At 38.3% G+C, this 14557-nt stretch overlaps 1 protein-coding gene across 3 annotated transcripts in view; it reads left to right on the top strand.

The window, feature by feature from the left end:
• The window catches only part of LOC102230460 (rho GTPase-activating protein 29-like), a 34314-nt gene that overhangs the window by 9493 nt on the left and 10264 nt on the right, over nucleotides 1–14557 (top strand). Inside the window, exons 3-13 of one of the 3 annotated variants that reach the window (XM_005801984.2) lie at nucleotides 6423–6566; nucleotides 10724–10820; nucleotides 10940–11012; nucleotides 11263–11323; nucleotides 11884–12033; nucleotides 12252–12316; nucleotides 12436–12546; nucleotides 12913–12993; nucleotides 13338–13505; nucleotides 13596–13733; nucleotides 14201–14385. In XM_005801984.2, the coding sequence (XP_005802041.1) occupies nucleotides 6423–6566; nucleotides 10724–10820; nucleotides 10940–11012; nucleotides 11263–11323; nucleotides 11884–12033; nucleotides 12252–12316; nucleotides 12436–12546; nucleotides 12913–12993; nucleotides 13338–13505; nucleotides 13596–13733; nucleotides 14201–14385 (1273 nt within the window). Of the gene's footprint in view, nucleotides 1–6422; nucleotides 6567–6593; nucleotides 9353–9373; nucleotides 9777–10723; nucleotides 10821–10939; nucleotides 11013–11262; nucleotides 11324–11883; nucleotides 12034–12251; nucleotides 12317–12435; nucleotides 12547–12912; nucleotides 12994–13337; nucleotides 13506–13595; nucleotides 13734–14200; nucleotides 14386–14557 lie in introns of those variants that run through there. The other 2 variants (XM_023335775.1, XM_023335776.1) reach the window with 2 other exon arrangements.

Genomic DNA, 14557 nt, shown 5'->3' with positions numbered 1-14557 from the left:
ATGTGTACAAACGCTCTTTACAATTTTTTTTTCCTTCACCAGGATAGATTGTTTAATAACATTTGACTTGAAAACAGGGATTTGAAATATTGGTTTAAAATTTGCTAAAAGAAACTATTATGAAGCTCATTTTATGCTGCATAGAAAGTTAAAATTGGTTAAGACTTGAGTAAATAATTGAACTAAATCATATGACAAACTATTAATCAGACAAAGAAGTTTTTTAATGGAGCAATCTGAAAAGTCCTCCATCACATTTCCTCTTTCATTGACCAAAGCAGCAACCTGGGGAAATTTTAAGTAGTTTGAAAAATGTTGAAGACACATAGTGATCTGTCACTTTTTGCCACAGGTTTCACCAATCAGATTAATAAAGTTCTACAAGCTATGATTGCTAATGATTGAGACGTTATAGACAGTAGCAGAAAATGTTGATGTATTTGAAGGCCTTCATTTTTGAAAATTCTACATTTTTTGAAATTACAAGCACTTGGCAGTTGAATATTTTTCATATTCAAGTTTTTTTTTTAAATGACAGAAAAATATGAAGGTTGTCCATCATTTTAATGGATTATGATTTACACCCCTGACTACTTGTTGCTGAAGTGGTGCTTTTTATCCAGTATCCATTATAGCAGCACAGACAACAGAGAAACCTAAAGAGAGTTCTATGTTGTGTTATTCATAGTCTAAATAGAGGAGTAGGCAGTTTAGCTTGATGAGAAAAGAAAGAAAACAAGGTTCAGAAGTTAATTAAACTGTAACGAGCACAGGACACTCCACAACTAAATGTGCATGCGGCTCCGCTCTGCTCTGCTGATGTAGTGGAGGTAGAATCCTACATCAGTCACACATCCCAGATGATTGCACTTGACTCACCTTTCAGGGACAACAGGCGGCAAAATGGAGCTGGAACATGTTAAACAAAAGCTATAAAAAGGAAAAGTAACACTGCTTACTCAAGCGTTGCTATAAAAAAGAAAGCAGTGAAAGCTTAATTAAAATAATATGTCGAGTTTAATTCGGCCTTGGACCTCTAATTAAAGTTAATTAAAATTGCATAAAGCTCGGACACAATGCCTATGAACTTGGTCCAGGTCGGATAGGATTTTTTTAAAATTCTAGCACAGATTTGTCCTCCGGATGTGGACCAGGAGGCTGCGCGTTCAGACCACAGTAGGTGAATTGCTCATAATTTAAGCAGAGTAGTTTAATTTAGATGTGTTCGTCTGTGTTATGTGTAATGGGATCTTGATTATCTCTTTGACTTATTGAATATTAATTAAACCAAATGAGAATTAAATGCAACGGGATATCCTATGTCATCAGTAAGATTATAAAATGTGCCTGGTAAAAATAGAATATGATGGATTTTTTTTGGATGCCATCAGTCAAAATGACGGACCACAAAAACGTCTTGCCAGCCTAATTTATTTGGCCTGTTGTTTCACAAGGAAATCTTGTACAGTCATATTATTGAAAAGTTAATTCAATTAAGTAACTCAGTTCACATAACATAGATTTATAACTGATTTTCATTTTAATTAAGATGATCTTTTTACAGTTAGTAAAACATAACATTTGATTTAGAATATGAAATCAGACCAATAAAAAAAATACAGAAATGTGGACTTAATGAAAGTATGTTTAATACCTTCTTAAAGATTGGTACTTTCATTCTGACAAACAAGCCTCATCACATATTTCCATTCATAGAACAGGACTGTAAATTGACTTTTGAAGTAAAAATGTCTTAATTGAAATACGGATTGACCCATCATACCCCCACTTCTGAGGGTATTTTATTATTATGCCTATCTAGAAGCCCTTAAAACTTGTGATTAACCTTGAAGCACAGACCTCACACAGAGTCATAGTTAGAAGCAAGTAGCTGTTCAGACTGGTGTTTACAGCCTGTGTGATGCTATAGCTCTTTCTCTCTCCTAACAAGGTATGGGATCGATTGAGAACCACCCGGCAATGCAGCGTTTGTTTGGACAGAGGGGAAAATTAGTGCTGGGAGATGGAATCCTTACCAAACAATTCTACCTGTAGCTGGCAGCCCAGAAGTGCAAGAAGTATCTGTGGCGTCAATCCTCTCTTGTGTGTTATTTGTGAGGGGAAAGACTCATGGATATTCAGTTTACCTTTTTGTAGTTTATTGATGCAATGGAAAGAAAGTGATCATTTCCATTTAGAGGGGGCATTATGATGCAACAATGAGTTGACTGATAACAGCAAGTTGTGCGTCACTAGTTTGGAATGTGGTACACAGAAACACATCTGAAAAAAAAATAAAATGAAATCATCTGGTGGTTCAGGTGTCAATGTGTCACCCCTACACCATCTGAAATAGAAGAGGAGGAGGGGGAAGAAAAATGCCTCCTTGGTCTTTCAGTAAAGCCCTGGGGCTGTTTCCCAAGCAGCACCGTGTCAGTAGAGCTGCCAAGGCTTGTTTCATGTGGAGCAGATCGCGTGTCCAGGCTGGCCAGTTGATTGCCTGCCGTTATCAGTGGGGGGAGCAGAGGCTGTAACCTCTGTTAGGCCGCCTGGAGATTTGGATTAGATTGGTTCTTCTCTGCACCAGACTCAAAGGGAGCTGTGTCAGACACAATGGGACTCCTACGCACAGTAATTTAAGAGGCAATAATAATTTAAAAGGAACATGGTTGAGATGCTGCATGGTATTTCATTTAAGTCAGAAGTAAGATGTGTGTTTTTGCAGTAACTTGTCATGACATGTTAGAGTGTGTCACCACATTGGGGATACAAATTGGTAGCAACAGAGATGATTGTTATGGATGACTTGTTTGAGAAGTTTCTGTTGATCTTGAAGCACTTTGTTGTGATCTAGTGTTCTTATTTGCATGGTGAAAAAAGTTCTAAAGTTTTAAGGCCTGCCAATAAATCTTGTGTTTAAGGGGTTCCAGACAGATCATAAATACTGTTTCCACCTTAATCTGTGTCTAATTGTTTTGCCTAGAGCCTTTTTCTCAGAGAGTAAAATATTTTTTTCCCTCAATTAGTGGCAAAAATTGACAGCCCAACTGTTAGGAGCAATTTGGATGCCATTAATTTACGTACACTGGGTAAAAACGTAAAAATAGTGAATGGGTTTTTAGCCATAAAATTTAAGCGGAGCCTTAATAGCTGACAGCTATTTAATATTTGCATATCATTCTAAGAATTGTTTTTGTCCTCTTTCCACATGCTGTCTTTGTTAAATGCAAACCACTAAAACAATAAAAAAGCTTGATTAGCAACTGATCCACGTAGTCATGAGAAGTGTAATTTTCATGAAGAAGATTCACTTTGAGGAGCTTATTAAAGCCAAAAATCCTAAAATTCTGCAGATTTCTTTACACTAAGACATCTACAGAATTTCTTTACATTGAGTTACATTGTACGTATTTTAGATTAACAGACTTTGACTTTGCTGCTCAAAGTAAAATCATTTTTGAATCTGGACACATGTAACTGTTCATTGTTTATGCATGTTTAGGGTTGCTTTAGGAGTGAATAACAGCTTGTAGAAGAAAATGTTGAACTATGTTTTTGTCTACAACAGTAAAATAATCACAAGGTTGTTCCTGTTTCTCTGACTGTCAGCTGTGAGTGGCATTGTCAGACAGCATTGATTAGGAGGAGAGGTGGAGAAAGAGTGGAGCTGTTTTTAGAGACAACGTTTTTAATAAACAGAAGATCAGTCCCATAGAGAGGCTGAAATAAGATAATCTTCAAACGAGACGAGATCCAAAAAGTACAGAACCCTGTGCGTTAATGACACTTTCCCAAAATAACACAGTTTACCAGGAATTTTAGTAAGCACACATTTAAAACGTTAACTTTGACAACCCTAATAAAACTCCATAAAATTCATTGAAGATTGTTGTTGTACCGTGACAAAATGTGGAAAAGTTAAAAGGGGGCATTAATACTTCAAGGCACTGTAAATGTTGTAAAAAATTAAGTATTTGTTGTTAATACAATTTTATAAGTAAACATATAAAACAGTGAGTAAAGAACATCTTGCACTTGTAGCAAATTAATGGTTGAGATGCATTATGAAACGTGGCTGCAACTGATGTGCTTGCTGCTCCAAAAGCAGCAGGCAGATTTGGACTGCACTGGCTTTGGCAGGGGGTCTTCCTTTAAACAATACGCCTCAGCTCTGTTATCGCTGCTGAAACAATGGACCACCTCCCACACTAAACCCGTAAAATTTCCACTGCACCTCTTGATGACATATTGCAGCAGAACCACTGATCCCAGCCTTCGTGTGTAAAACACAAGACAACTCAACTCGCACATGTATGATGATGTGTGAGCCTACATGTCTAGAAAGCGTCATCACCATTTTAGGTAATGAAGCTTATCTTTGCTGATTTATAAAAATTTCACATTTAATTACTTTCTAAAATATGGAAGGAGTTAGGGCTTTAGTTCCCTATCGTCTCATGCATGTTGTTATTATAATAGATGTTTGAGGCTTTACTCTAATTAGCACATGCATGGTCTTTGTTTGTAGGTCACTGTCGGTGGATTTACCTTTCACTGTAAGGGTTGGCTGCTGTTTATTTGTTTCATCACAGCGGTTACCTACTCTGTGTTTGTGAGTATTGACAGTGGGTGACTGTAAACAAAGGAAGGTAGATTCATCTAATTAAATTCCTGTTTGTAAAAAAGGAAATGAGTGATCCAAATAGCCATCACTTCTGTAATCCCACAGCAGCATCTTCAGTCATGCCCCTCTGGTTTCATGCTAAGTGCTAACTCTCAGGTGTGCATTTGATTAGGACTGGCTCTTATATGCTAATCACTAACCCACACAAATCTTTGATAGGAGAATCCTCAAAAGCCCAAGAGCTAAGCACTAAAGCCTTGTTGATCACGGCTGGAGGGGAGGGGGTTGAAAGGAATGGGAGGACATTTATTCGAACATCCATTATCCGTGTCTATAGGGAAGCAAACTTCAAAGTCGGTGCTGAGGTGTCACTCACTCTCATCTGAGGACAAAGGAGTGAAACTCAATTTAAAAGACATTTTCCTTTATAACTACATAGGAAGGTTGGATCTTTCTAAATCTGCATTTATTATTGTTTTATGTTATTGGTCTTTTATACAAAAGTAATCACATCATGGTAGTTCTATGTCTTTGCTCGAAATTGTGTATGTTTTACACCAGAATGCTGAATTAGTGTGTATGTAAGAAGGAGCAGAAAGGGTAACACACACACCAAACCTTTGCCTTGTAACTCCCTCGGCAAATCCTTTTAGCACTCCTATAAATTCTGCCTCTCGTCTCGCCCTGCTGCTTGCTTGGGTAGCCTTGACAAAGAACAGATGACTTTTCTGCCCCCGCTTATTCCAAAGCAGTAAGTTAGACATGAACTCACCTAATGTCTGGTGCCAGCTTCTACACCGCCTCTGCTGATGAAGCTAAATCAAACATTTTACATTTTTGCCTTGCTTTTTGCATCTGCTTGTTTTTTTTTTGGTGTGTGTTGTGTTACTCATCATGACTTTTATTTCGCTCTGAAAGCTTTATTGTGATGGAGAGAATAAGCACCATGTAGAGAGCCAGGATAGTTGCACAAGTTCTCCTTTAAACGGGGTTTTCCTTCTCGCTGCTGCATTTGGTCCCGCAAGAAACAGATGCCTTTCATAGCAGAGGGACTGACAGAATGCGATATGGTTGAAAAAGTGGAGAGAGGGCTAATCTAGGCACATTTTATACATTCTTCTTCTCCAGTGTCATCTTGTGTAACCTCACTGACTCTAAAGAAATCTTGCACGATCTTCTACTTTGCATGCAGCTTTTTCTGTTGTTTCTACTTCCTTTTTATCTTCAAATAGAGACATGGAACTGTTTAATTGCTACCATATGTGTCAATTTACAACCAAGTTTACGATGAGTTTGATTTGATTTTGATGCTCTTTGTGAGCTGTATGATGCAAACAGTGCAGAAAAGCATCTGATCACTTCTTTTCAAATAATCTCCTTTTTAAGTTCATGAATTTCCTAACCATAGCCGACACAGCTCTACCTGCAAACAATACAATATTTCCGTTGTAAATGGTGTCAAGGGGGAAAAAAAAACATGTGACATCACCAGCACTTGCATACATCTGTGTTTGTCGCCTAACCACAACTATCTCCTTCCATTTTTTTGCTTGAGGCTCAGATAAATAACAGCAGAGCATGCACTGTATCTTTTACCCGGAGAAGAATTTGACGATTAGGCATCAGGGTTGCCAAATGACTAAGGGATTGTGAAATATAGCATTTGGCTTTGGAAAATTAATTAAACCCTGGCATGTTTGTGATGTTACTGTGTGACATTAGTTCAGAATTTTTATTACAGTGATTCAGTCCCACAATTGTGCAACTTGGTTTATTTTTCTATCTCTGTTGTCCCCAGACAACCTGGAGGGTCTTCCGGAGTTGGTGCAGGAGCGCTTGGCAGAGCTGCTCCGTGTTCTCAAGACCGTCATCGGCAAACACCGGACCCTGAACTCAGCAGACATCCTCGGAGCTGCTGGCACAGTTATTGCGAAAGTCAAAGGTGACTTGTTTTTTTTTTCTCTGGCAGGTGTACATGCCAATCCACCAAACCTAATTCTAATGTTATCTGATTATCTTAGCATGAAGCATATCGCTTGATCAGTCATTCAAAGTAAGGGTTCACCGAAGGGTAACAGTTCAGACAAGGACTGTTTTCCTTGTGTTTGCTAAAGATGTGCTGCAGATGTGGCACTGGGAAAATGGCAACAATAGACTTTGGATTCCTGAAGCACCAGATACGTCCCCATTTCTTGTCATTGAACTCAAAAAGTCTGCTCATCTGCTCGAGATGTGACCAACAGACAAATTCCTCTCCAGACTTGCACTCGGAATCAGCGGAGGCAGCAAGGTTGTAATTTTCATTCCTTATTCAACATCTTCAGAGGCCTCTTTTCAGGGCCTGTCCATTTTCTGTCTTTTCTTTGCCTTTGCTAAGCTGTGAGGTATTTTGTTGTCTGGTCACCTGTCCTGTCTCTGAAGTGTGACTTAGTCCTTAAGAATGCTCGTCTGCATTCTCTTGCATTTTCAGATAAGTCTTGACAGTTTTCAGAATGCAAAACGAAAACAAAAGATTTCCAATAAGTCTAAAGATCATTGACTAACTTACTTAAAAAGTACACAGAAATAATTTTCTCTAGTTCTTTTTTAATATTACGTATTATTCTTTTTGTAAATGAAAACAATTTTTTATTTTATTACACTTTTATTACATAAACTAAAAGATATACATTGAACCAAATGTTGTCAAAATATTTTCTGTTCTCTAAAACTGGATAAAAATATACGTGATTCATGTTGACACAAAAAAATAATGGAGATACCACAGAAAGCTATGATGTGTGCTTCAATTTTCTTTCTCCTTTTGAGTCCAGCTGTCCACAAGGGGGTGCCTTATGTTAACTGACTCCTCAAATGGACAGCCCTCATAGCCAAGCAAAACACATAAAAGCATGACCAAACTGACGGCGACAAAGAGCCGGTGAAGGAGCATTTAAAAGACAGATGAATCAGTGAGACATGACAGAGGAAGACTCCGTGGTTTAGATGATAACAGGCCTTGTGCCCCTCTCTCTGTTCAGTGTGTCGTCTTCTCACCTGTGTTGCTCTTTGAAGCCTGCACATGACACCTGGGGCATTTGTATGGCTGCCAGAGTGGCTCCTCCTTCTTCACACACATGGTTGTCTAACTAATTTCAGATGAAATAGTATCTACTCCAGCTGTTTTCCTTGTATTTATTTATTTTTATTTGACACTTTGTGCAGACTGTGATAACTCAGGAACAAGGCAATTGTAATTAACAGTGGACTAACTCAGTTTTTACTCCAGATAGAAGCTGCTATGTTGCTTTTTTGTCTCACTGGGTGCAAAGCAGGAAAAAATGCAGGACATTCCAATAAAAGCTTGAACTTCCTTTCTTTGCTAGTTTTCTCATTCTCCTGTCAACTAAAAAACATGTGCAGAGCTGATTGTTTTTTTTTTCTTTTTGGTGTTTTTCAGAATAAGAATAACAGTAGTTATTTTATACATTTAAGTCTTGGTGTTTTTAAGTTAGCTCATAGTTTTAGAAGTGGTTAACATATTGCAAAAAGAAGACACAGCAAAAATATTTATACCTAGCAAATTTTGCTGGATGATAATTTGTCCCAGTAATTATTATGATATGGTTGTTTTGAGACGATTTTCAAGTGCTATATTGATAATGGTATATAAATGCGAGTTCGCCCTCTCAAAGACCAATTAACATTATTTTTGTAAAGAACTCTTAACACTAGAAGAGAAAGCTATTTTAAATATCCAAAATAAAACATGACAAAAAACCCAAAACAAAACGATAAAGAAAATAGAAATAAAAAGCACACACAAAATGTCTCTGTAAAGTTGCTCTTCTAAAAATATTGATCATCAAAATGGAAATGATCAAACTCATTTTAATTTATCATGCGATTAATTGCTTATTGTGACACGCTTATTTACGCCCCTTACTTTTTCAGCATTTTGTAACATTACAAACAGACTTAAGTATATTTTTGTTGAGGTTTTATGTTATTGAACAATTCAAGATAAATAATAGTAAAATTGTAAAGCTGTAGTAAAATGAGTATTTTTAAGTCTATTTTCCAAAATAAAAGTCTTAAGAGTGTTGCACATGCTTTTGTACTAACTCCACCTAACTTTGATGTCCGTAATAAAATGCAGTGCAACTGTGTGAACAAACAGCATCATGGAGACCAAAATACAACGCAGACAGATCAGCGATAAACTTAGGTATATCCAAGAATTGGAACACTTAAAACTAGTACTGTAATTCTATTAAAGCTCATGTCCTAATTTACAGTCAGTCATAAAAAAAAACAATAGGCTATATACTTGAATGATGCAGTTTCCAAATTTCAGCTATGACAAGGGAGGCAGAGGTCTGGAATCATTGTTAGAGACCCACAGGATGTCCTGAGGAAGAAGCCAGTGCAGAGCTGTGTGTTAGCATTCAGAGACGGGGAGGTGCACAACAGGGAGGCTCGTACCGCGCCTCCTCTCTTCTGGTGGCCTCCAGAGTCTCCCTGGAATGTGGCGCCGTTCTTGCACGGGATTCCATGACCTCTTGGATTTTTAATCACCCGTCCGTGACTGACATGGACTGAATTTGCTCCAATCAAGATAAAATGGAGAAACAAAAGCTTGAGAGCACTCTGGGAATTGAAAGTTCCCTGCTATTCCCTGATATTCAAATTGCTGCATTTTTCTGGTTCCATTTACAAAATAACAATACCGGGTGGAGGAATGAAGAGGTAAGAGCTGTCAAGCTTGTCTGTAGTTTTACATGTCACTGAATTCAAGCTGTGCGAGTGTTTCCTGTTGCAGGGCAGACAGGAAGTACTCTGCTTAGTTGGATTTCAGTCACTGTGTCTTCGGTTCCTCTGATTGCTCACTGCCGCTGTCATCTTCCTGGGCATAATGGTTGGTGCGAAGAAAGCCTGGTGCACAAGTTCACGGAGAATGTCAGCCTGGATGGCTTTCTAAAACTGCCGAGGACTGTCAACAGCAGCTTTTAAAAAGCTGCAGTTTTCTGAGTATGAGCAGCATGTATGATGGACCAACGGATTCGATCACTTTTTATCAAAGGAGGAAAAATTTGGGATTGTTTCTGAATATTCCTTGAATTTTCCACCTTGACAACCGATAAGGCTTTTTAAAAAGGGGCGCTTTGAATTGGTAGGATGACATACAGACTTCACACATTTCTTCTTCTTTAGTTTTTGTATTTTATGCTTTTTTGTCATGTTCTTTAAAACTGTTGAATGTATGCAAATGCTTACTAGCTCTGACAAAAGCTAACTTCTTTAATATGGCTTAGGAGGGTTATTGGAGAAGAACCAATAGTAGATTTGTGCCAGTTCCAATTACTCCTCATGAAAGCAGAGATTAAAACATGCTCTCTGGCATTCATGCCCTAAACAGTCATTAGTTATGTTAGAAACAAATGCAAAGAGGAGTCACTGCAAAACAAACAAAGTGATTAGGAAATTGACATTTCAACCTTACTTTTGCATCTTTTGTTGCCATTTGGAATGGGAATAACTGTAAATATCAGTCTCTGTTCCCCTGATGATGAAAAAGTCTATCTTTATCCAAAAGCCTGTTCAGCACGAACAAACAGAAGCTGAAGGCTTAGAGCAGAAAACAGATAAACTTTACTGTAATTCATTTAGCCTTCCTTTTCTCCTGATGTCTGCTCCATGTTGGTTTGCTTCTTCACCGGTTTGATAAAACTAATAATTTCATAGGCAGATGGCTTCTTTTCATACCCAAGAAAGTTACTAATGAAAATAGTACAAATACAAAATGGTAAAGGAGTACACTGACAATGTGTTGTAGCCACTTGAAAGATTGGTTGAAATGTCTCTGTAGAAAATCCTGTAGAAAACCTTTAGTCATTAAAATTGAATATTTGATGTGAAAGGAGGCCTACATGTTTTATTTCTTCTTCTGTTGCCTAATTTCTCACTTGTGTTTTTATTGTTATTTTTTTAATGTGTTAAAATCTCATCAGCTAACCACAGAGAGCTCACATTTTTAAGTGGGGAAGGTCAGGAAAGCTGTTTTATGATTCAGATTTTTTTGTCGTTGAAGTTCTAGATTACTTTTATCTCTCTCCCCAGGCATTAACTTCAAGGAAGTGAATTCAGAAAACAAGCAGGCTATATTCAGCGAGATACACACATCCATTGACACTTTGGCATTCACATTCGGCAATGTGTGAGTACTGTGGTTCAACGCCAATGTTTTTTTCCCCCGCTAAATAGGACCTGAAAAGGCAGGAGCTTGTTGATCGATGGACTGTTCAATCTCTCTTCTTTTCCATGTTTACGCCACAGAGTTTCTGACTTCCTTATGGGAGATGTGGACAGCAGCTCAGGGTTGGGGATCCCCCAGACCAGAAGGAGCAGGGTGAGACATCACCTATCTATTTTCCACCTTTTAGACCTCTTGTTAGTCAAATTTTTGTTTTGAAACATGAAAGTTCTCAAAAGGCACACTAATGGCAGCAATTTCACCCCACCTCTATTTAAAACGTCTCAAGACCTTGTTTTTCTTGGACTTAATTGGAGTGTTGAAAACCCCAGCTACTACTGATGTGTGACTTTGATTGTATGTGTGCCCTTCCTCTTTCTTCTAATCTCAAACCTCTTTTTCACAGTCTTTTGACAACGTCTCTGTGGATCCAGAGGGCTACGTTCCGGGGAGCAGGGATCTCGTTGGTAAGTTAGCCTCACAATCACTTATTTATCTTTGAGCTATATTTGTGTGAAACACCTTTGACCTCAAATGTGAGGGGTATTAATGGCTCTTTTACAAAGCATGTAATTATTGCTTTATAGCTCTGGGCAGTCTGAAATGTCAGTTGTAGCTGAGTAATTTAGTCTTCTGAGTCTTAAATGCCTGAGGTAGACCCGCCTTAAACCTCGACTTCAGCCCTTGTTATTTCTGCAGCTTTTTCCACACTAGTTGCTCATTTCAATGCCTGTTGAAGAGTAATACTATGTGGCCAGCAGCTGAGAGGGTTGTCTATTCTGACACATAAAAGGAACATAATGCTACCAGACTGTGTCGAAGTGTTCCTGGTACTTTCATACCCTCCCAACTTGTGAACTTCACTGATCTTGTTCTGTTTTTTTAATCTACCTCCCCCCTACACACACGCACACCCCCACGCAAGCACACATATGCTGGAAAGTGGAAGTGAGATGCGTACATTCAGCTTTGGGACATTCTAGTCACACCACATATGTGATGTCTGCTTCTTCTCCTGGTTCCACAGGCCCAGGGGTGTCGCTGTCAAAAGAAGAAGAGGTTGACTTGGCTCTGCAGAAGAATGAGAGTGGGGTCGAGTCCGCTCTACTCTATGCAAAGACCTTGTCAAAGTACATTAAAGACCTCCTGGGGTGTATGGAGAAACGGCTGGCCATGGGTGAGACATGCATAATACTGCTCTTGATGAATATAAACAATAGATGTAACAGAAAAACAAAATTATGATTTTTGGTCCTAAAATGTTTGAGTGGAAGTAATTTCTTGGCACTCTTGATTTTCTGTCAAATCTGAAGAAATATAATAAACGTTTGCTGTTTAGTTAATGTATCGCAGCCTTTTATAGTTTCTTCTTCTTGTGTTGATCTTTTCTGTCAGATATTGAGTATGCCAAAAGCTATGCCAAAATGGCAGAGTCTGCAACGACGCTCGCCAGTCAGCAGGTAACAAACTTAAGACTTTATTTGAGGCATTGGTCTCTTGCTGAATTGGTGTCCCAAATAGTTATAAAAGAGAGAGTCAAAAACACACAAAAACGTTGCTTTCTCCATGTTTCCTACAGGACTACATGCCTCTAAGTGACATCTACGCTTCCACATTCAAGAACGAGATTGAATACAACCAGCTGCTCATTCAGACTTCATTGGCTCTCCAAAGCAATAAATTTATACAGGTAAATGTTCATAATTTTGTTAAAAAAAGAATTGCTCTGTAACCTTTGCATTTGAATCTGCTAATTCATGTTGGCAAAAACAAAAAACATTGAAAGCATCATTTTGCTATCTTTATCATCCATTTGAATCATCTTTAATACTCACTGTAATGATGTATCTGCATATAAGCATCAATTAATTTGTTAGTTTCTCTCCATTTTTATTTTGATGACTCAAAGGTGTACTTGATGGCTTGAAAGCTTTTAAGTTTACAGCTAAATTCATTTTGATTTTAATTTTGAGCTGCCTAATTATCCAGAGACTAAACTTCTTTTAAAATGCTCTTTCAGTAACTCCACGCTGTTCTTTTCTCTGTTTACTTTCAGCCTCTTCAGGCTCGCAAGAATGAACTGGACAAGTTGAGGAAGGACATTAAGGAGCAGTGGCAGAGAGAGCAAAAGAAAATGGTTTGTTGAAAGTCTCTGCACAGACACTTGAAACATACTTAGGAAAGCAAATTAGAGTAAACTTTTCTCTTAGCAAACTGCTCTGCTAAGCTATTCTTACACTCATGCCATGCAACTGTGCAGAAGAACAGAAGCAGTTGGTTTGTAGAATCTATATGTTTTGCTCTACTAATGTTTATTTCATTGTCTTGATATCAGAATGTATTAATGTTAGTTTCTTACAGTGCTTCTTCACATGCTGGGCTAAAAATTGAAAAGGGCATGTCTGATTGTTTCTATGGTAACTGGTTCATACCTTGTCACAATAAATTAAGTAATGTAGCAAAATCGTTTGGTTTTGGCAGCAAGAGGTTGACACAACTTTGCGTAAGGCACGAGCTTTGAACGACCAGAGGAAAGAGGAGTACAGAAAAGCCCAGTCGTCTACAAACCGCTCCCAGGAGGAGCAGTCTAGTACTGGCAACAAACAGCTGGAGAAAAAGAGAAAGCTTGAGGAAGAGGCTATGCAGAAGGTTTGCAAGGGTTACTACACAGGGGGATTGTGGTGCCACCTATTTGGGATGAGCAACTTCCATAAACCATTGTCTATTGTTTTTGAGCAGGCTGAGGAAGCGCAGTACCATTTCCAAAGCTGCAGGGCTGACGCAGGCGTCAAACGGATGGATCTGGCCAATACCAAGAGCACAATCCTCACACAGATCCGAGAGATGATCTTCCAGTGTGACCTCACACTCAAAGCTGTAAGAGAGACCAATTTATTCTTTCCAGATGAGAAATTAGCTGGACTGTTAAGGGATGCATGATAAATTGGCACTAACATATTGGTATCAGTTCGATAAGTTAAACTAGGTCAATATTAACAACCTATACTTATTTCCATCTTTTTGCCATTTATTTCTGAAGGTGAGGGGGTTTGTCATGTGGCATTTGTTTGGTCACGTGACAGTAACAACTAACAACATTACTAAATTTCTTCCTACCCTATGTAGATTTTCAGTCAGCACTGATGAAGATTCACTTACCTTAGCATACTAAGTGCTTGAATTGTCTCCACAAGCAACGTTATCTCCTATTGAAAGATTTCTAAAGTATATGTAATAAATAAAATATTGGTACAGTTCATCCCTTCAATTTTATTTGCTTCCCATGCAGTGATAAAAACATTAATATTTTGTAACATGCCAACCATCCTTGTGTTTTTTTATAGGTGTCAGTGAACTGGTTTCAGATGCAGCAGGTGCAGACGGTGTCGCTCCCAACCCACTTCCAGGCCCTGAGTGAAAATGCCAAGTTGTATGAACCAGGTGGATGCTACGCTAACTTTGTCCGGAACCTGCCTAAAAACCTTCCTAAAGAGCATCTTCAGCCAGACTCCTTCTCTGAAAATTTCAGGTAAGCCACAGTAACTATAAATGTTATTTTATTTTATGACAAACTAGAAAGTAAAGGGAAGATTACTGCACATTCTATGGTGTGTTCAGGCTGATGTGCTTTGTTTGTTTTCAAGCCACACATAACAAGAGCCCCTTGTTCCACATTTTTGCTGTGTCAAAAAATGCCAATG

The sequence above is a fragment of the Xiphophorus maculatus genome, chromosome 6 (assembly GCF_002775205.1).
Source record: "Xiphophorus maculatus strain JP 163 A chromosome 6, X_maculatus-5.0-male, whole genome shotgun sequence".
In the NCBI taxonomy this organism is placed as follows: domain Eukaryota; kingdom Metazoa; phylum Chordata; class Actinopteri; order Cyprinodontiformes; family Poeciliidae; genus Xiphophorus; species Xiphophorus maculatus.
Note: the sequence above shows the minus strand (reverse complement) of the source record. Positions and strands in the feature narration are given on the sequence as shown.